This window comes from Gavia stellata, chromosome 19, assembly GCF_030936135.1.
Source record: "Gavia stellata isolate bGavSte3 chromosome 19, bGavSte3.hap2, whole genome shotgun sequence".
NCBI classification, from domain to species: domain Eukaryota; kingdom Metazoa; phylum Chordata; class Aves; order Gaviiformes; family Gaviidae; genus Gavia; species Gavia stellata.
In genome coordinates this window covers 13,281,187-13,302,076 of record NC_082612.1, presented here as the reverse complement: position 1 = coordinate 13,302,076, position 20,890 = coordinate 13,281,187, and the positions used below count along the sequence as shown (strand labels likewise).

Below are 20,890 nucleotides of genomic sequence, written 5' to 3'. Positions count from 1 at the left end.
TTAAATCCAATAAAATGAAATTAAAAAAAAAATACTAAATTGGTCTCAAATCTTCTAAGATTTTAAGTCTCAGCCCTGCAACCTGACCTACTGTATTTGTGCAGTCATCCAACTCTGCAAGGGACTGACTCTTATAAAGGACCATCAAAGCTAATGGCACGTGCACCGACTGTAGGTGTAGCGTCCCTTCAGCTTCCCGATTAACTGAAGGTCCTTGCAGTGTCCGCTTTGCTTTCGCTATTTGATGAGAAAGCCTCAGATGAAGCATTTGGCTGGCTTGAACTCACAGTTGGGGATGGAGAAGGCTTTTAACACAGCCATGAAAATACCAGCCTGCATTTTTTTTCTTTCAAGCCAATGCAGCTCTTATAAAGATTTGGGTCTTGTGATTTGTGTGTGGCTGGCCAGCGAGGAAGGTTATGAGTTTCCATGTGAGTCAACGTTAGTGTTTGTACCAGTTTGCCATCCAGTGACATTCTCATATGTGTATCAGGAAGGTGAAACCGATGCATTAGAAAACCTCGAGGAGGGCTCTGTCTGCGGGGAGGATGCTCGTGTTACATATTCTGACCTGTGTAAGGTACCAGACCGATTGCTGCAGTCAGCTGGAACTCTGAATAAGCTGGATGTCAAATTGCAGATACTTTCTTACACATAAAACTCTTCCTTGACATTTTCTTGTGGCCTGGTCCCTGCCTGGGCTTTGTATTCTGGGAAAGAAAAGTACAATATCCTGAACTTTCTAGGAAATTTGAAAGAAGCCAGTGCTTGTTTATGGCACTGGATTTTCTTTATAACTTAAACAGTGTTGGTCAAATGACTATTTTAAATATATTTTGCTTAAATGACAGTTGTTAACCTTCCTGGTAATCAAGCACTTCTGCAGAAGTCCAAGTGATTTTTTTGTGACTTTGAAAAGAATGTCTCAGTTCTGAAATATGGTGAAATACAGAACTGGAAAAACGTTTTGACCTTTAAGATCTTTTTTGGTGAAAAATTCATATTAAGTGATGTTGCGAGTTTATGTTGACTTTGGTAAATTGTTCATTTGAGAGTGGGCCCCTCTCTTTCCCAAATAAAAAAATCCAGAAAATACTTTTTTTTTTCCTCCTGGAATTTTTATTTTATTAAAAATATCTAAAAAAAAAATATATTGGAATCCAGATTACTTGTAATTTTCTCCCTTTTCCATTAAACCAAAATTACTTTTGATTCAAACTGAGAAGAATTTTTTTATGATATATTTTTGCCCTTGCTGGTGAGCAGAATCTATATAAAAGGCTTGGGATAAATCAGCGGGGTTTGCCGCCACAATGCTTGTACCATGCCAGATTTACACTGTCGGCTCATACAAACTAGTTCCCAGACTCTGTTGGGGGACAGCAACTTGTGTTTTCATGCGTCCCAAGATGTGTGACATGGCTGATGATAGACGTGAACCGGTGCTCTTGAGAGAGTTTGAAGTATGGGAGAACTGTGATGAGGAGCTAATTCATGAGCTCCATATGATGGCAAGAAAGAGAGGACGAGTGACCCGCTTGTTTGTCTATGTTTGCCTTTCCCTGCAGTAGAGGGGGAAAGGGACTTTTTATCTAGTGAAATGTCTTGCATTTTCTGTTCTTCAGGTAAATTTTTTTTTCAATATCTAAATTCCTTTATTGATTCTGTTTTGCCAGGGTAATTGTTTAAATAAGCTAGAATAACTGGCACTCAAATGATAAGACCTACCATCCTCCTGTCAGTCAGTGCTGTAGTAAAGGCCAGAAGATGCCCTCCCTGACCCAGAATGAGATGTGAGTTGAACAGACAGGTCGTAAAAGCCCTTCTCACTTATCTCCCTACGTGTTGGTGAGGCGCAGACCTGGGCTTTGTTTTCAAGAAGTAAAAGGTCTCTGTTGCTTCACCAATTCCCAACAAGGATGGGCACGTTACTTGCACTCTGGCCCTCCTGCATCGCTGGTGGTACGGCAATAAGGGAGGAGAAAGAGTGGAAAAGACGAGTGGGGGTAAATAAGGCAGTGAGTGACAAATTTATGTGGGGCCTAAATGGGGGTGAGAAAGTTTAATGTGGTTATTAATTGTTACTGTTTTCTGAAAATGCAAATCTCTGCTCAAACCGGCACTGATACAGAAATCTGGAGTGACAAGGGTTGGGCAATTAATTTCTTTCATTCAAGGCAGGGTCCTGACAGCCCATCGTCTACCAACAGCTAACGAATCTGGGTAAACGAAGCTGTTATTTGGTGCGGAGGGAGCCAGGCAGAGATGGAGAGACGGATGGGCCGTGCAGTGGGTCAGGCAGATGTGTTCAGCTCAAGCATTCATGCGGCATCTGGAAGGGGAATGTGAGAAGTGGGAGGGCAGCAGCTGGAGAAGGCTATCGGGGTGTATTTCCTTTAACGCGTCAGGACCTATTGTGTGTGTAGCCTCTCTACTGGCGAAGAGTTTTGTGGCAATTTCAGTGGCAGAAATGTTTCTTTCTGACTTTTTTTTTCCCCTTGCAGCGCTGGTGATGGTCCTGAATAGCACGAGTGTCAGCTGGAGTGCCCGCATTCAGATTTTCCTTACCTTTTGCAAGCTTGTAGCAATTCTGATAATTATAGTCCCTGGAGTTATCCAGCTAATTAAAGGTATGAAATGAAAAGTAAATGCTTTTAAAGTGCTTTTATCTTTACCCTCCCTAGTCTTTCCCCACCTGCCTCCACCAAATAATGCTTATAGCAGCAAAATCTCTTAATTAGTCTGTGCTTGTTTTACTGAAGCTCTGTACTGTCAAGTAATTGATTAGAAGTGGAACTACACTGGGATGAACTGGTATTTCCTTCAGCATGCCAATGAGTCTATTCAGATCAGACTCGGTTTTCAAATGAGCGACATGATTGCTCTTCTCTGTAATTTGCCGTTGGCGTGAACTTTGTGAAAGGGGCAGGATGGGTTTTAATGACAGATGGGCATACCCCTCCCCAGTGCACGTGCCTAGTCCAGGCAGAATATGTCTCCTTTAACTGGGCTCGTGCCTAGTCCTGTTCGGTACTGGGTATGTGGTGGCAGAGAGGGCTCAAAATTGGGGAATATGTGAAAGAAACAGTGTCATGGATACTGTTCTACCCCTTTGGTGATGTTAATTGTGAAGTTAAAGGTGCTGTAGTGGCAAGAGAAACTGTAGTTAGCTGTTGCTTCATGGACTTGCTGCCTGCAAGTACTGGATGCTCGTGCTGCATGCATGCTTTACTTCTTCCAAGTGAAAAACTAAAGCATACACCTAAAGGTAATAGTCTGGGGCTAACCCCAGCATAGGAAAGGAAAGCAGAAGTTTTTGAAGGGCCAGAATTACTCTATAGGCTATATCGATGTTGCTGCATAAGCAAGGAGTGTGAAAACACACCTTTGTTCTCCCCGGCAGCACCCAACACAGACATGGCTGCATGAGCCTTTCCTTGGCTCTCTGGAAGTCGTTTGGGTAAAGCCATGCTGGCAGAGAAACTCTTTTCACTGGCATGTGCTCAGCTACCTGAAGAGGCTTTTCCATTACAGCCCTATCAGCAGCGGGTGTGAGATGGTGACAAGCCCCAGCTCATTCTCCTTACAATAACGCTAGACAATAAGGTACACAAAGCACAAGGAGCCATTCAGCGCCCAGGGTCAGAACGGGGAGCACTTTTTAATGAATTGGTGGCAGATTTTATCTAACAAAAACTATCACAGTTGTTGGCTCTGTCCCTGGGGATGCTCTTTTATGATGCTTCACAAAGCCTCCCATCTGAGTCAACAGCACAGCGTTAGGCTCGGCGGCGAGCTCGGTTTCTCAGGGACAGGCGGCTCTCTGTGGTTAGCAATAGACTCTGAAATAAAAGTTTTCCTGTGTAGCGCTCTGCTGATTCACTATTTCTGTTTTCATGTTTTTCACTTCCTTTCTGGCAGCCGCTTCCCTCACCTCCTTTCGTGTGCAAAACTTCTCTCTGTTCCGATCCACCCCATTTTTCCTACACCTTCAGAGAAGGCCAGATCCAGGTTTGGATGGGGTTTGCTGCCCTGAAGTAGCTCAGAAAGTGTCCCTGACTTTTCACTGGGACCTTCCTCTGGCCACAGTTCTTCCCTTGCCCAAAAAGCCTCCGCTTCAGTGGGAATTTTGTCTGAGGGCTCAGTAAAAACTGAGTAAAGGGATTTGACCCTTTGGTAATTTAAGTCTGAATGAATTCTGCTTCTTCCTGCTCCTTTTCTGTGGAGGATCATTGCTTCTCAGGAAATTTGGGATGTTGTAGGGAGGTCTTACAAACCATGGAGCACCTTGTAAATGAGTAAGAGCATAACACAACTCTTGCATATTTGCATTAATAGATATGTAATTCTTAGTGTAATATTAATACAGCACTGACTATAATGTGTTAGGGAGTTAATTTTTCAGTGGTAGAAATGCTTAAGATATAGGGTTTGTTTATCTTAAAGATGTTGCTTGTGAGTGAAATGCTAGCAATGTTCCTTCTGATTAAAATGTTAAACAAGTGAAATTTTCCACAGCAAAAACTACAGAGCTCATTCTGCTCTTTCATGTAAGTCACTGCTGGAGATGACAGTGTGGTGAGTGTCATCAAGCTCAGAATGCTTTGAAAAAAACCTAATAGGTCAAATTCTGCTATTGCATGACTAGGGATGCCACAAAACCTTTTACAATTGCTGGCAGATTTCGGCTGCAAGGGTTGGGTCAGAAGTTAAGGTCAAGGGCAGAACTTGAAGTCAGTGAACTGTTGGGTGATTAAGTGTTCCATGGTGTGACATATTTATTTGTTTTAAAGTAGTAGGTGACCAGGGAACTTATTTTTCAATATTGTTTTTGTTGATGTTGCAGGAGAAACACAGCACTTTAAAAATGCCTTTGCGGGGAATGATGCCAGTGTTATGGGATTACCACTTGCTTTCTATTCAGGAATGTATGCCTATTCAGGCTGGTAAGTTGTTGAAACCTATAAGTATTTGTCCTGAAAGCAGACACTAATATGCTCTAACAAAAACATCTATTTATATGAAGAAATGAGTAGCACATTCTACATCTTTTGCCAAACTACATCATGTAGGTAAGGGTAGATCTCACCACTGTTCCGTATGCTCAGCAGTTATTCTGCAAGCAGCTCTACAAAGGAAAGATTTTTCTTCTCCAGTGTAAAATAGGTAAACACACTGAACACTAAAAAAAAAGAGTCAGATTTTTATTTCTGTTCTTAAGACTAGAAATAAAAGCAACAAGAAAGGAATGTTCTTAAATTTTCATGAGGTATTTTGATAAAAGGATAAAAGGGATAATGAAGCTTTAATTTTTGTTGAACCAGCCAGTAATTACATGAAAAACAGATCTGTGAACTGTTACAAAGTTGTGGGGACTTCAGCCTTTGCTTTGTAAAAGCCATATTTGAAGAATAAGAAGCGAACCATGATACAATCAGTATAGACCACAAAACAAGGTAAAAAACTAGATTCTTATGCCTCTTGCTCCGAGAGAATTGGACCTCACTTAAGAAGTGCAACTGGCTTCCACAGAAGTCAAGAGCTATTGACTGTGAGCAAAGGTATGAGAATCTGCCTTCAAGTATCCCACTCAGAACTTTCTTTTAAGTTCTTTCCCTCTCCCCCACCAAAGTACACAGCAGCTGGTTTGAAAGGTGCCACCGCTCTTCAAATCTGCCTTACGATTTATTCATGCTTAGTGAGGGCTCCGCATCGCACAGCGCCAACCTGCTTTTGCAGCAGCAGTGTGGGGGGAAATAAAAAGACTACAATGCACAGAGTGGGCTTATGTTGAGATAGCTTTGTCTGCAGGTCTTCCCTTGCCTTACCATAGCCTCACAGGCAGGCAAGTTCTTTACCTCGCTCAAAAGGTGAGGGCTGAGAGATAAGGGCTTTATTTATTTAATTCGGAGGGACAATGGGCCAAGCGTTTGAGTTCTCTGACGGTCTGTAACTCCCGGTTGCAGGAGCGTTACAAACATGCACGCTGGAGTACTGAACAGAACCTTTATATTAAATGGCGGGGGGGTGGGGTGTGTGTGGGGGAACCCAAGAGAGTCCAAAGCCTTTATCTGTGATAGATAGATAAGAAAAGAGCCTGGCATTTTGAAGCCTGAAAGAAATTGAACTCATTATGCGGACAGTCTTTACCTTCTTTCCTCTCTTGCATATAAATGCCTCTGTCTCTCATAGCCATATATGTGATGGTTTCTCACTTTTAAAATATTACCCTAACTGTATGTTTTGGTATGAAGGCAATTTTAAAAGCTCTTTAAATATTATTCATCACTGAGGCAGAGTTTGTTTACTGTAAAATGCTACATCAAAAATGCTGTTATTCTGTTGCTTCTTTCCCATTTCTTTCCATTTTCCACCTAACATTCCAAACCCCTACAATAAAAATAATCTCTGTTGTTCCTTTACACCTTCTGACTTTCATTTCAAGGTCCTTATTTGCCACTTATAAAAGAAATTAGCAGGAAAAGACCTAATTTGGCTAGTGGTTCTTCCCGGCTGCCTATTTGTCTTTGTCACCAGCTCAAATTGATTGCCTCAGAGCACAGAAGAGCAGACCATTAAGTGGAGTGTCAATACCCTTGCACTATCAGTTTCATGGGGCTAAATCAATCCAATAAGCTGAATGTGAGGGAGTGTTGCGAGTGTTGGTGTTGTGTCCCTGGATGCGGGCAGAATTTTATACGTAGCCTTACGAGACTATTAACTTCTAATGAGACAGTTTTAAAAAACAAAACGAAGGTAGTATCGCTATGTGTGTGGGTTCATCCTGTGAAGAGCAAGTGCAGACTATAGGGTATATAAAATGCTGGGTGAAAAAGGACAAGCAGAGAAAAGAATGCAAGGAAACATGTCTTTGCGTCAATAAAAGGACTGATGCGGGGCTGTCAAATTACTTCTGTCTAGAAGCAGGACTGAGACCAGAAAGAAGCAGCTGAATGTCGTACTCATTAGAAGCCATCTCCCCTTTGAACTACCCCAACCCCTTCTTTTGTGCTCTGTGCACTAGCAAGTTTAGAAACAAGTACTGAGGTTGTTGTAGAAGATGGCAAATCTACAGAATTTCATGCTCGGTCACAAAATCACATTTTTTTTAAACTGTGAGCCAGCGCTAACTCGTTCTGCTAACCCAGATCTGGTCCAAGGCTTGTGATGGAGAAAAGTTCCCAGACTTTCTGCCAGATCAGGTACCATTTGTTTATTCAGTGTAGCACTGTTAGGTCAGATATCATTTGTCTTCCTGTGTCTGTCCTAAAAGTAGAAAGCCAGCATAAGCGCTGTATTGACTGCTCTGTTTAATTAGCCAGGAAGTTACTTTGTGCCCGTATCTCAGCCAGGCACATCTGTGTGATCCAGCGATGCACAGACCTAGCGCTAATAAATGCAGAACAGAGGGTTCAGTGACCTTGAGGCTTACGGTTGCTTTGTATGCAGGGCTGTGCCCGGTGAGTAGTTCCTATGAATTCCCATACGTAGCTGTCTCTTATACGCTGCTGGAATACGACCAGAGTACAACCTGGAGGTTGTGCAAGAGCATGCAGGGTTAACAGCCTGGGTTTGTGATCATATGCAACACACTAGTGTCAAAATCCTGGTTTTAAGAAGGTTTTTTTTGAGGCTTCATTTATTTTTATTGTTAAGAAGTCCTTGCTGAGTACCCCGATGAGGATTTTTGCCAATATAACCTGAAATTGTAAAAGGCTACAGCCACAAATGGAATATGGGGCTTGAGGGTGCGTGTGTGTTTGTGTCTAGGATTAGGGTAAACCGTAATTTCCTTGGTGTGCCGGGGGAAAAGATTTAATTTAATTCCACACTGACATTACATAGCTTTTGTCTTTTTTCTGCTTTGCTGTCTTTTCTGAGAATTCCCTTCCTGAGCATGGGGATGAGGGAAGGTTAAATCTCACACTTCCTTTAATCCAAACATGGGTCTGCAAGTTTATTATAATTAACAGCAGTGCTTAACTAAAAGCATCTTCTTGATTCATTGGGAAAGAAACACAGAATCAAAACTTACCGACCCCTTATAATACATTTTATAACTCTTTTCCAGGTTTTACCTCAATTTTGTTACTGAAGAAGTGGAAAACCCTGAAAAGTATGTACCTGATGTTTTTCTTGACTTTTGAAAAAAATTGTTATAAAATTAAAAATGCTATAAAAGGTAGTGATCTTCAGAAATTCTGCATGCTGGTCAAGTTGCTTGCTTTCCAGCAGATCTGGTATCTATTTGAATTGCAACTGCTTGAAGATTTGCTATTTTTGGCCTGTCGTGACATTGTTATGTATTCTGCTTTTATGTGCACAGAAAGCGGAAAACTAAGTGGATCTCCAGGGCTCTGATTCTCCCCCTCAGGGTAGAAGTGACTATCAGTGGCTCCTTTCAGTGGAAGTTACTGGTACCCTGTCAGGGAAATCTTGCCCAAGAAACTTATCTGCTGCAATATTTGGCAGTTTTGCTATGTTTAAATATTAATCAAGTACTTAGTTCTACTTGTTTTAGATGTCTCAGAGTTGCAGAATATAGAATACACACAGCACAGCATCCGATCCAATTAAGCCGAACAGGGGATATTGGTGGGAGTCTGTTTCAAACCAGAGACAAATACTCTCACAGCGCCAGTCTGTAAAATACGGAAAGCAAAGCTGTCCTGTTACGGAGATTTTGATTTGGCATATATATTTTGGTAGATATGTTTTGATACATGCAACCAGTAATAAAACAATATTAATCTTTTCTAAAAATTAAAGAAAATACGTCTTGTCAAATCAAATTGTGTTCTTTGAGGAAATTATCAATTTACTTGATTAAAAATTAATGGGTAGATATAATTTTCTTAGGTTTTTAAAATAAGATACCTGGCTGGGTACCAAATAACTTACTGTTAAAAAGGACCCCCAGCATGGTACACTCAGAGAATATAAAGCTACATATCTGAGACATGTAAAGGAAAAAAAAAAAAAACCAACAAAACCCGAACAGGCATCAGTGGGGAGCATGCAGAAGGTTTTGAGTGGGTTTCTTCAAAGTCTGAAGCAAGCCTGGTGCAGTTTGGAATTTTCATCAGAGACCCAAAAACAGTTACAAAGAAATGGATGATAAAACATGAGAATGGCAGAAAGACTGTCAGATTTCCTTTGTTTCAGTACCTTTGAGGGGTCTTGGGTGTTAACGACCCCTTTAATGTGATCAGGATATGTACTGCGAGGAATGTATGACTGGAAGCTGAAACAGACAAATGCAGGTAGAAAATACAGCGTTAATATTTAATAAGGTGGTTGACTAATCATTAGCACATACCTACGTAAAATTGGGTTTTTCATTAGTAGTCCTCAGTTCAGACAGAACACCTTTTTAAAAGCCATGTGCTGGTAAAACACAAGCCATTTGGCTCAGTGGAGAGCAGCTGGCTAACGTTCCCAGGCCTGGGAGAGACAGGAACTCAGGCTAGATGATCTAGTAGCAAATCTGGGTTTAACTACCAAGGAGCTGTATGCTTTATAAAGTCAGGGGAGGCAGACATTTAAAAAAAAAAAAAACAACACCCCACATTGTTTTTATTTTTGAAAAATAGTTGTATGGCAGACTGACTTGAAAAGAAACATGAAACTAAATAAAGGAGTGAAGTGATTCTGGTCCAAGACCTTGACTAATTCAGGAAATTCTGGGGAGATGTGTTAGGAGCCAGAGTCTTGGTGATGTGATCAAAAGCATTTGCTAGAAGCAATATAATTTGCAAATTATCATGTGGTTACCATCAATACTGTGTGATGTTTTTAAACACTCACATGCCCACCGCCCTTTGGGACTTTTCATACAAAGTGTGTCTCTGCAGTCCTCTTAACTGTATGGTGATTAACTGAAACTATTGGTAATTTTCATTGCAGCTATTTTGGTTTATGTTGACTTTTTTTCTTGTGGTCTTATTCAGCGGAGTGCATATTTTTGAACGTGTTGCCCTCTGCATAGAACAGAAAGGCATAGTTCTTTTTTTTTTGACACCTATTGAAGCATGTTTGAATTGCATCCAAGAAAAGTGGTGTGGGTTAGATTTGGGGTTTTCTCCGTTGCAGCTGGATGTGAGGCAGGGTGACATCTTTTCTGCCCCCACCATCAAGAGAGCTTCCGTGTTCTCCAGGTTACCCTTGGAGAGCTGCTGACGTTAATTGTGCTGCTAGCGGGGATGCAGGCGCCGGGGGCAAGCTGGGTAGCCTGGCTGGTTTGGCATATTCCAGGATGGCTCTGGAAAAACCAGCTCAGTGTTACGTGTGCAATGCTGTCGCAAAGCTGTTAAAACTTCCCCTCATCGCTGCTCTTCTTGGGCTTGCACTTGGAGAGGAGGAGAAGGGAAGATGCTCAGCGTTTACAGCGGGGTGTCTGGGATCACAACCTCCACGCGCAGGTACAAACATACAGTAGAAGAGATTGGGATTTTAAACATTGCTAAATAAGTGGCAGGGGCTGGCAGGGCAAGTGGATTGCTAGCTGCTGTGCTGACAGACCTGTGCACCACCTGTAAATGGGATTCTGGACTCTGTTAACCTGAAACAAGCAATTAAATGAAACAGTTGTAATATTTTTTTATCCAGTTGCCACCCGTGAATTGCTCTGTTGGAAGGATGTCCTGCTGAACGGGGGCCTGCTCCACCACCGGTTCCTAAGATACAGGGCAAGGGTATATATAGCGTGAACTAAACCCCGGGGCACCTTCTCAGCTCCCACCAAACTCAGTGCAGGCATTAGGGGAGCCACTAATCATGCTGCTGCTGTAGGCATTTATTAGAACTCAACTGCTTTTTTTTAATTTTTTTTACCTATGATGCTGTCTTTCCTTTCATTCTTGTTGTATGCCTTATGTTAAAGGTTGCATATAGTGCTCCAGAGGTATTATGTGGCTGTTTTTAAGAGGGAAGTACAGGCTTGAACCGCTTAGAGTCTGTAACAGCTCCAGGTGTGCAATTTGTAATGTTTGTCGATGGTTAGGGATGCAAATTACTTACGGTGACAGAGGTGAACACGGTGATGCCTTCTGCACTGCAGGTGCCAAGGTAAATGTTTGTCTGAGAATCAGTCACAGTTGCATATTTCCAGGCGTGCGGCAGCTTTTAAAGTAGCTGACGGCTGGCGCTGAGATGAATGATCAGCACCGTCCCCACATTAACCGCCTGCAAACCCACGGTGAAGTGTACCAAAAGAGTTGTGGGGGAGGATAGTGCAGCTACAGCAGGGAGAATGCAGGAACGCTCTAGCAGAGAGAGGAGTTGCAGCAGAGCTGCCGTGGGCCCACGTTTGTGGAGACCTTGCTTTAAGCCCCTTTTTATCCAGTGAGTCCTGGACTCCCCCTCCGCTCCTGTGGTACTGTGGAGGGTGAGAGAGAGAAAGAGATGGGTCAGGGCCCTAGAATATATCCTGAAACGCACAGGAAGGTGGTAACATCTGCTTTTAGATGTTAAAGTTTTCCAGATAGGGTTTGCTTTGTTTGCTGTGGTGTGCGTGGCGCCGGGAAAGCTTGCTGGAGTACAGCAAGTGCCAGTGGAAATGTAGGAGAGAGGCAAGGGGGGGATGCTCATGACCTTGCCCAGCTGAAAGCCACCTTTGTGGCTGTTTGTACAGGCAGAAAGGGCTCCTGGAGGCTGTGGGAGTCTGTGTAGGTGCAGCAGCCTGCCCAGGCGCAATAAATTCCAGATTTAGGTCTATAAATAGGATAAATACTACGGGCCCGAGGCACTGAGATACCTAGGCGATATGAAATCCTAGATAGCGAGAACTGACACAGAGACAGTGGAAACGAGCCAAGTGGAGAGGAAGCGCCCTTTAAATTATAGAACGGAAAATGGAAAAAGGAAGAAAAAATCTGAAAGTGAATGCCATTACTTTTTGAACAGATTTTTGAAGTAGTATTGAATTCTCACTTTGGAAATGTCGCAGTCCCTTCTTATATAAAAGAAAAAGGACATTATTATAATAACCCCAGTTATCATAAGATGTAAAAGTAGCTGTTTCTGTCTCCCGCTAAACCCCCTTTTGATGTCTCATTTTTAAGCCTGGACTCATTTCTTTATTCCTCTTTGTTAAAGTGCTTCCTTCATACGGCATTAGTAGGACCTGAAGCAACATGAAGTTGATGTTTGTTTTACTAGGAGCTGTGGTTGCAGTGTTCCGCTGCTTTAATGTACCATTTTTTTTAAAAGAGCCTGAAATAATTTTATTATCAAGAATATGTGGAACAATTCCACAATTCCAATGTGAAGTGTAATAATAAGTTTCTTTTACTTTTGCAAATTATGCTTTGCTTATGTGTGCTAGGTCAATAGCAATTGCTGTTTGAAATGAAATATATGAATAATCCTTGAAGCAGAGCTTCACTAAAATAACCTCACGCAGCCACGTCACATGCAGCTTTGATCTTTTTGATTTTCTTACATTATAAGGATCAGCCCTACTCAAAGTGAGGTCGTATTGTATTGTCTAAATAATAAGTGAAGGAAGGAACAGCCGGGTCTCTGAGAGAGAATTTGTCACCTGAAAATTGACAGAAGTCGTGTTGCCTGGAGCAGTAAATTTAGAGGAGTGGAAATCAAGCATGTTGAACTTTCAAACTCATTTCTTATACATAGTCTTTTTGCTCATCTGTATTCTTGAGCATCCACTCTGTACTCCCAAGGAACAGACCAAGCTTTTTCAATCAAGAGCCTAAAAGCAGCTCCTGCCTGAATGGCACTTCCCTCCTCCCTTCCCAGGCAGAGCAGAGTCCAGGATCAGCACTCTAGTTTGTCAGGAATTTTGACGGACTCCAGATGAGAAAATAACACTGGAGTGTTTTTACATTACAGCAATGTCTTCAGAGCCTCGTCAGAGTCAGGGCCAGGTTGTGTCAGATGCTGGCCAAAGAGAATCTTGCTTTAAAAAAATTATGTTCGATGTCCTCAGTACGAGCAGATGATGAGCCCAAATGCTTCATGTTACAAAGATCAGGCTGTTGTTGGAAGAGAAAGAAAATATTATCTCACTTCAAGGGAAGGGAAACTAAGACTTGAATTCCTTAATGACTTCAAGGAAGTCTGTGATCAAATGGGCAACTAGAGGTATTGATTTACAGCCCTCTTTTAACTCAAAATCATATTATTTCTTTAGCAGTGTAAGTTTTTGTTAGTGTTGTTGAACTTAGGAAATATTTTTCCTGTAGTGGTCTTCAATTTCAGTTGTATAAAATGATAGATCGGAGATTTTTAAAGGATGTGGATTCTGAAAATATTTTACAGCAGAAAGTTAGATTCATTTGCAGTTGCAGTTAAGTATCCCTGCTATTTGGCAGAATCCTTTCTTCTTTTTCTTTTTTTTTATTTTTCCCCCTTCCCTTATTGGGCCATTTCATTTGCAAATATTCTGCTTCTGTTTATAAAATAACTTTGGTCCAGCCCAGGCAATCTATCATCGTTTAAAAAGTTACACAGTGCAAAGAACATATTATTGAGATGTATAGTGTTTATAAGCCTGGTCTCAGATTGATAAATCATGTCTTGTGCTGTTGAAAAGCCAAGAAATGAATTGCTTTGCTATGACCTTGGGGTCTGAGATTAGTCAGTTTGTCTATTAGATTTTTCCAGTGTTCTTCTCACTTCATTTATTTCTTCTTTTCTGAGGAACTGAGAAGCAGTAGATGTATAGCAAGTCACCAAGGCTTGATGTCATCAGACATTTTGTAAAATCAGGATATCAAAATGTTTGATATAATGTATTTTTATATTGGGTTTAAATAATGTGAGCGTCATGTCTAATTAATCTAATATGTACCACCATTTGTACTAATTAATGTTTAAAGTCACACTTTGCATCTAGGAGGACTGAATGAGAGAAATGTGGTATTAGAGGGTTTTTTTCAGGACACAGATGGATGGGAGGGGAATGGTGGCTAAGACACTAAAACTCTTCCAGCTCCCTAGTTGTTTGTAGACATCTGATTGTTGGCACTTCACATTAGGATGCACCCCCCTTCCAAAATCAATCAGAAACTTGAATTGCACTGTTGCTCACTACCAGTCTAGACCCTGACTGGTTATTCCTAGTAATCATAACAATGAAAAATATTTTTGATGTTAATTGAGAGATGCAAGCCCTTGCCATTTCTGCCTCTCTGCTTCTTTGTTCCTTTTTGTTATTTTATAATTTAATGGCAAGCTCTACTCTGAAGAGGAGTATTAATATTGATATTGATTACCTTAGGCACCAGAAAATGAATGAAGTCAGAAGTGTATCTCCCTGCAGCTATGCTGTCTGTCATTTCAAACACACCTCATCACTGCTTTTTATTCAGGAAAGACAGATGATGTAGTTGATGCACTGAACTGGGACTCAAGAGATCTGGCTCAGACACAAACTTGCTGTGAAAATGGAGGGTGGGTTACTTCATCTCTTCTCCTTCTGTTTGTCTCCTTTCTCTCCTCCCTTTCTTTTCTCTATCCACTTTATGCAGTGGGAGGTATCACCTCCTGGCTTCATTTTCAGAGTATTTATGTCCTTCCAAGGTTGAGGGTAAGCCATGGGCTACGGGGAACCAAAAAAAAGCTTATTTGGATTTAAAAATTTAAGTGCCTATTCCTTGAACTGAAGGTCTTAGCAGATTTAATAAACTCTGGGTGTTGCTTCTGTAGGTCCCAGTCTGTTAAACGCTCATACGGTATCAGCAGAACAAGGAAGCCTGTGTAGGTCCCTACACAAGTAACTAGCACCTGGGGGTGTTCCCCATGGGGATACAATCTTATTTTTAAATAAACTTTGGACAAGCCTTTCTCACAAAGTTAGCTGGGCATAAATACAGTTCCTTCCTTTTAAGTCTGACACTGGGTGAAGGTATCCTGCCTAGATATAAGCAGAATAGCTTCGGTACCTGGAATTTGATAGCATTTGGTGAGGGTCTGTGATAGCATTTGGTGAGGGTCACTGAATCCACAAAATATTTCCAACCAGCTGGAGTGAACAAGGGAAACTGATTTTACCCGTGCTAGCAGCTTGAGTTAAAACAGGGAAAAGGTCAGGATGGAACTGAAATTGGCAACTCAAATTAAAATCCAAGTAGTGGGTTCTTTTTTTTTTATTTAACTTCAGTTACATTGAACTGGATTTTTGGATTTAACAATGTGGATTATCCCATACTCTTGTAGCGTAGACTTTTCTTTGGCCTTGCAACTTCCGAGAGTTCTGGCACACTAGCTACCATGTATAATATCTCACCATTAACTGAGGATGCGGATTCAGTCCTTTAGTTCTTTGCCCGTTCTAGGCTGTTGAGCGCAAACTCCTCCCACCCCACCTGGGTGTCCCTTGCCCCACGGGTGCAGTGGGTCCTCCTCAACTGCGGTGCTGCCTCATAAGAGAGAGGAAACAGAGAGCACAGCTGGAAAACGTGGTGGCCTGTGCAGTTGGAGTCTGGAGTGATCCAGATGTACGCAGAAAGACACTCTGCAAACCTGAATCCCCTGCCTTGTCTTTGGCACGTGCACTTTGCGTCTGAGCGGTGCTTTGAATTCACCAGAGCAATATATGCAGGCAGCGGGGGGGCTGGGAAGATGGCTTGCTGCAAGAATTCACCTGTCATCCGGAATAGGGATCACAGAGAGCAAAGGCTTCAGCAGCAGGGATAACAAAAAGGCTGCAGATTTCATTGGGCACTATTCCTTTTCCTTACCTCTGTAGACAGCCGGAGGTAGATGCTGTGTGTGCGTACTGCTTTCCAGAGGTTGCGTGTTTTCCTTATGCATTTAGTTAGGGACTGACCTAATGGACGCTATCACAATCTGTAATGTTCAGGAATGTGTACGTGACACGCATTCAGCATATGTTATTATTTCTTTTCCCTTGTGCAGTTTCTTTTTTTTTTTTTCCCCACCCCAGATTTTTTTGGTGCTTGTATCAGTGCTGAGTCCTGCGGTGCAATTTCACACCATGAGAGGGAGAGATGATCCTTGGGTGCAGTTTTCAGGCACCAGTACCTTTGTCATTGGCACCTGCTTTCTAAACACTAATTTAGCATTTGAATTGGTTCAGCTGACTTCCAGTCTTTCTACCTCCCACTTCCACTTTATTGTCTTTCTATTTTAATGTTTAAAAAAAAAAAAAAAGTGAAGTTCTGTATAGAAATTGACTGCAGTGAAGAGCTACCCGTGACAGGGTTTAAACAGATATGCCAGTCAATATGTGTAAATTAGAAAAGAGACTGATGTAATCTATGGCGTCTGTAAAGGCTTCAAAGATGTACCTTGATCATTAATTAAGACAATAAGGATGCCTCATAAAATTACAGTTGAGGAGATTAATAATTCACTATCGAATGAAGACAGGCAAGGTCATTTGTATAATTACCTGTTCTAACATTTATATTCCTTGTATAAAAAGCTCCTACTCACACAAAAGTCGAGTTGATGGCCACGGAAATATTCAGGACTAGGAAATGCAGGTTTTCCACCTAAGCTTTGAGGCAATACTAAAAAGAAAAAGTGTAGTTGTCTTTTTCTATCTATTTGTTCTGTTTAATTTTTGTAGTATGATTTATTATTTCATACAGTCAAAGTTAACTTACAGCCCATGCCTGGCATGGGTGCTTAAGGAAGAGTGAGTGGAAAAATGGAAGAACAAAAATGCATGCTGTAGGTGCAGGGTTAGGTCAGTATCGCTGTGCTGGGTTTTAGCTGTGGATATGCGAATTGAAATTAATAGTGCTATCACTACTCTTTTTCTCCTAATTGTCTGATATAGGATCTGATTCCAATTCCTTTTATGTCTCAAGAATGTGATAAAGATATTGCAAAGATGTTAGCGCAGAAATCAGAAATGTAGTCAGCTACCTGAAAAATCAAAGGTATTCAGCAAACATAGCTGGAGGATGGAAGGAAAAAGAGAGGAGAAAAGATAAATTGCAAAGGCAGAGGCCATAATACCAGGCTGATCTATGTCAGGACACAGGGTTAGTAGTGGTTCTGTTCCTGTGCGTGCTGTTAGGAGGGAGGAGGGTAAGGGGGAATGGGAGAGCAGGCTGCCCGCGTGATGGGCTCCCCGCTAAGACAGCATCTGCATTAAGGCAATGCTTCAGAAGCCGTTGCTTTGATACGCTTGTTTCTGTTTACGTAGGCTCTGTGGTTTAAGATAAAAGGCCCAACTGGAAATGAAAATGACTGAATGAAATCTCTCAGAATCCTGGAAGCACTCAAAACTTTTTGAAGATCACTTATAGTTCTGAAAATGCATGTTCTTTCGGGCAGGCTCCTGCTGAAGGAGAGGTGTCTGCTGGATGGGAGAGGTTCCTGCGGGCTGACTGGTGGGATGAGCGGACAAGCAGCTGCGTGGGCTGCCATGATATGTATAGCCTTATTTTTTCTGATTGAAGAATAGTGGAGAAAGGGGATCTGGACTAATCTCTTCTGCAGGGAATGAGGATGTTTCAGCATTTTGATTTTTACAAGTGACTGCCTTTGGCAATTTAATGCTGGTGATGTAAGGTGCCGTGACCTGGTACGGGTGAAGTTATTGCCTGGAGCGTACACGGAAGAGGCAAACATCTACATGGAAGTGGACGCTTAAGAGGCAAAACCTCAGCCAGGTTTCTCATCCTCTGCCAAGCCTGTGGCACCTCTTTCGAGGAAGCAACGTTCAGGGAAGTCAGCTGGAGTTTCCTCCCCTCCCTCCTCCTCCGTGGCAGTGGAGGCGTCTCCCCAGGGTGCTGAGCACCCCGCACGTTTGTGGGATAGTCTTGCAGCACCTCTGGCTCCAAGTTTCACAGAGCTTTGGTGGCTCCGAGGCATAAGGGTGCGATAAGCCTACATGCTGGCTTCAGCTCAGGGTGGTGGCTGCCCCGACTGCCTGCGGCGGCTGCTCTGTTTGCCTCGCGCATCGCTGCAGAGCAAGTCGCTGCCTTCCAGCCCTTGTGGCTCTGTTTGCTTGCTGATGTGATAACCTGCTGAGCGCAAGGTGTGTTTGCTTTCCTTTTTTTTTCTTTTTTGTTTGTTTACGTGAATCATTGTTACTATGAATCAGCCCTGCTAAGGAAGTAAAACAAACGTTTGTTCACAGTCTCCCCGGGTAGTTGGCAAAATCCTAATCTGCTTTACCAGCAGGCTAATGTAATGTAACGACAGAACAATGTAACCTTCCAAGTTTCCACTGCCCTGCGTTTTCCTTCATTTTTCACCACCTGAAATACACACGAGACTATTTTAACATCTATTTCTCTTGCACTGAGGGACATAGCAGCACATGTACGGAAGGGTGACAGTATCCTCTTTATGGGAACCCCAAGCTGCTCAGTGGAATATTCATTGCAGGAATAAAAATCTCTTGCAAGACTGCTAAAGGTCCAGAGCTGTAAAACATACTGTATTTTACTGGAGAGATCATGGGTCTCTCAGGGCTAAGCTAGCTCTTCTCTTGGCCGCAGCGAAGGTCCCAGGCTCTCATTAGAGATTTTCATTCTTTTTCAGTGGTTCATAAGCAGGTGGCCTGACTGAATTTGCTGGAAAAGAGGTGAGACAGCAGTGCATTAGTGGTAGATAGAAAAATGAGTAAACTCACCAGATCAGTTATAACCAGATGGGGAAAAAAAAAAAAATAAAATTGTCAAGTAGCGATCAGATAGAGCTGTGTCTATACACTTACAACGTCAGCCATGGCACCGAGTCCTTCCGTACCAAACATACCGGGCCAAATCAGCAAACATTTTGTCTACGCAAGAATTACTGGCTTGAGAAGCAGATTTCATTTAACTCTGATGTACTGTCTCTTTGTATGCTAACGCAAGGCCTGAAACCCCTGATTGCTGATAACAGCTATCAGCCTGTGCTTTGGGATCACAGCTGAGTAAGGTGACGCAGTGCGTGTGCAGGTGAGGTGGTTCGGAGCCTGCGTTTTGATACAGAGCATGGTCACTGCGGCTCCACCGCAGCCTCCACGTCGATCACCTTGGGCCCCGTGGGGGTTGTCCCTTTCGTAAAAGAAAGCACATATGGTTTATACAACTTTTGGTGTTGATGCTGCTCTGCGGTGTAGGCAAACCTCTCCTGGGTTTTCCCCTTCCCACTTGAAAAGAGGAGCCTGGTTTCCTCTGACGCTGGTGCTTTTATTTCCTTATTTACCAATGGCATTAGCTGTGGGGGGACATGATTCTGAGCACTCACCATAAAGTTTCGGTCTGAGATTTAAATCTGGGTTTCAAATAGCACTGAAATCTCGCTGTAAACCCCAGCAGAGGCCAATAAATTCTATATGAAATTGCGTAGGTGTAGATCAGTCTTTGCTCACAGGTACTGCTAGTGTGGGTTACACCCGGCACACAGAAAAAGGGGGGAGTCTCATAGCCGTTTTTCCTGTTATTTGTAAAAGCAAGCCAACACCCACTACCTATGGGTAGTTATATATGGCAGAGACTGCTAGTTTAATTCACAGTGTGATGTTCTGATCTGTACCGTGGTGCATCCTTTCCTGGCTGCAGAGGAGCAAGAACCTCTTTGTGTCCCTTTTGTTTCCTTTTCCCTTTAATGCTGAGCCTCCAAAATGACAAAGTACTGAGTGCTAAGCCAGTATTAGGTGAGTGCAGTGTTATACCAGAAGCAGTAGCAGCATCTTGGATGCCATTAACAGTAACCTTTTCCTAGAGCACCATGTAAAACTTCTCTAGGCTGATGCTGGCAACTAAGTGACAGAGAAGGTGAGATAGCATTTTTTTACTGGTATAAAATACAAAATGGGAGAATAAAATACAAATAAAGGAATGGACTACTAAAATTGCAAGGGTAGTATGTCCTTTATTGTACTTATGTGCATTGGATTGGAGTTTTGTAATGGCACAAACAGTTATTAACACATGCCATGTCATCAAGAGTAATTATCCTTTAGAACAGCATGTTCAAAATATCAATAGCAATGGTATTATCATACACAAGAAAAGGAATATATTCCATTTCGTTCAGCTAGCAGAATAACTTATTCAACTTCTACACCGTCTTTTTGGACGACACATTCAGTGGGGTTGTCTTATTTGATTGTTCAGCTTTAAGTAGTGAAATTGCTGACTTGTGTTTAAGACATGTAATAGTTGTATCGAAACAAGACAATCTGGCTTTGTGCATCTTCTCTGTAGATGAGCGTATCCCTTTCTGTGTGATCACAGAATTTCCATCAGAGGCGGCTGTAGGTTCTTACCCAGCGAGTGCTCAGATTCCTATTCCCCTGCACACCCTTTCCCTCCAGGGTAGCTGTTTTATGTGGGGGGGTTTACTGATGTTCTGGAAGCAGGTCACTTACACTGTAGCTTATACTTTGATATTTAGCTATGAGTGTGTTGGAATTTTAAATACACAGTGACAGTGATATTTTATTTAAGAAAAGAATATTGTTAACTAACAACCCATAAGGGTTTTCAATCATTTAAATTACAGTACAGCCTATATCCATGAACTGTAAACTAAGAGGATTTATATAAGATTATAATGGCTCCAGAGGGGCTGTGAAGTGAATAATCTGCATTTTACAAGTTGCACTGCTGTGGTCTATTATGTCAATCCTCATTCACTTGTAACACTTGTTGTTGAGCAAGTACTGTTATTTGCATCTTCACCTTGTCATTATGTTTTGTTCGTTGCAAAAAAGTGGGCTATATAATAAGAGTATTTAATTTTTTGAAGTATGATGGAATGAAATGTCCCTTAGAAGTGTAGTTTTGATATCATCATTTGGAGACATCTGACAGCAATGGAGAGACTTCCTCCATAGATCATGAGAATGGATAGAGAATGGGAGGACTCTAGTCTGACAAGAGGTTTAACTTCTGTGTGGGGTTATTTTAGAGAAAAGAAGCATTAGATTCATCCTACAGTGAAGCAATGA

General features: G+C 42.0%; 1 protein-coding gene across 1 annotated transcript in view; it reads left to right on the top strand.

Moving 5' to 3' along the window:
• Positions 1–20,890, top strand: part of SLC7A11 (solute carrier family 7 member 11) — a 55,905-nt gene that overhangs the window by 12,304 nt on the left and 22,711 nt on the right. Inside the window, exons 4-6 of the mRNA XM_009820513.2 lie at positions 2,505–2,630; positions 4,847–4,946; positions 8,072–8,116. Of these exons, the coding sequence (XP_009818815.1) occupies positions 2,505–2,630; positions 4,847–4,946; positions 8,072–8,116 (271 nt within the window). The remainder of the gene's footprint in view (positions 1–2,504; positions 2,631–4,846; positions 4,947–8,071; positions 8,117–20,890) is intronic.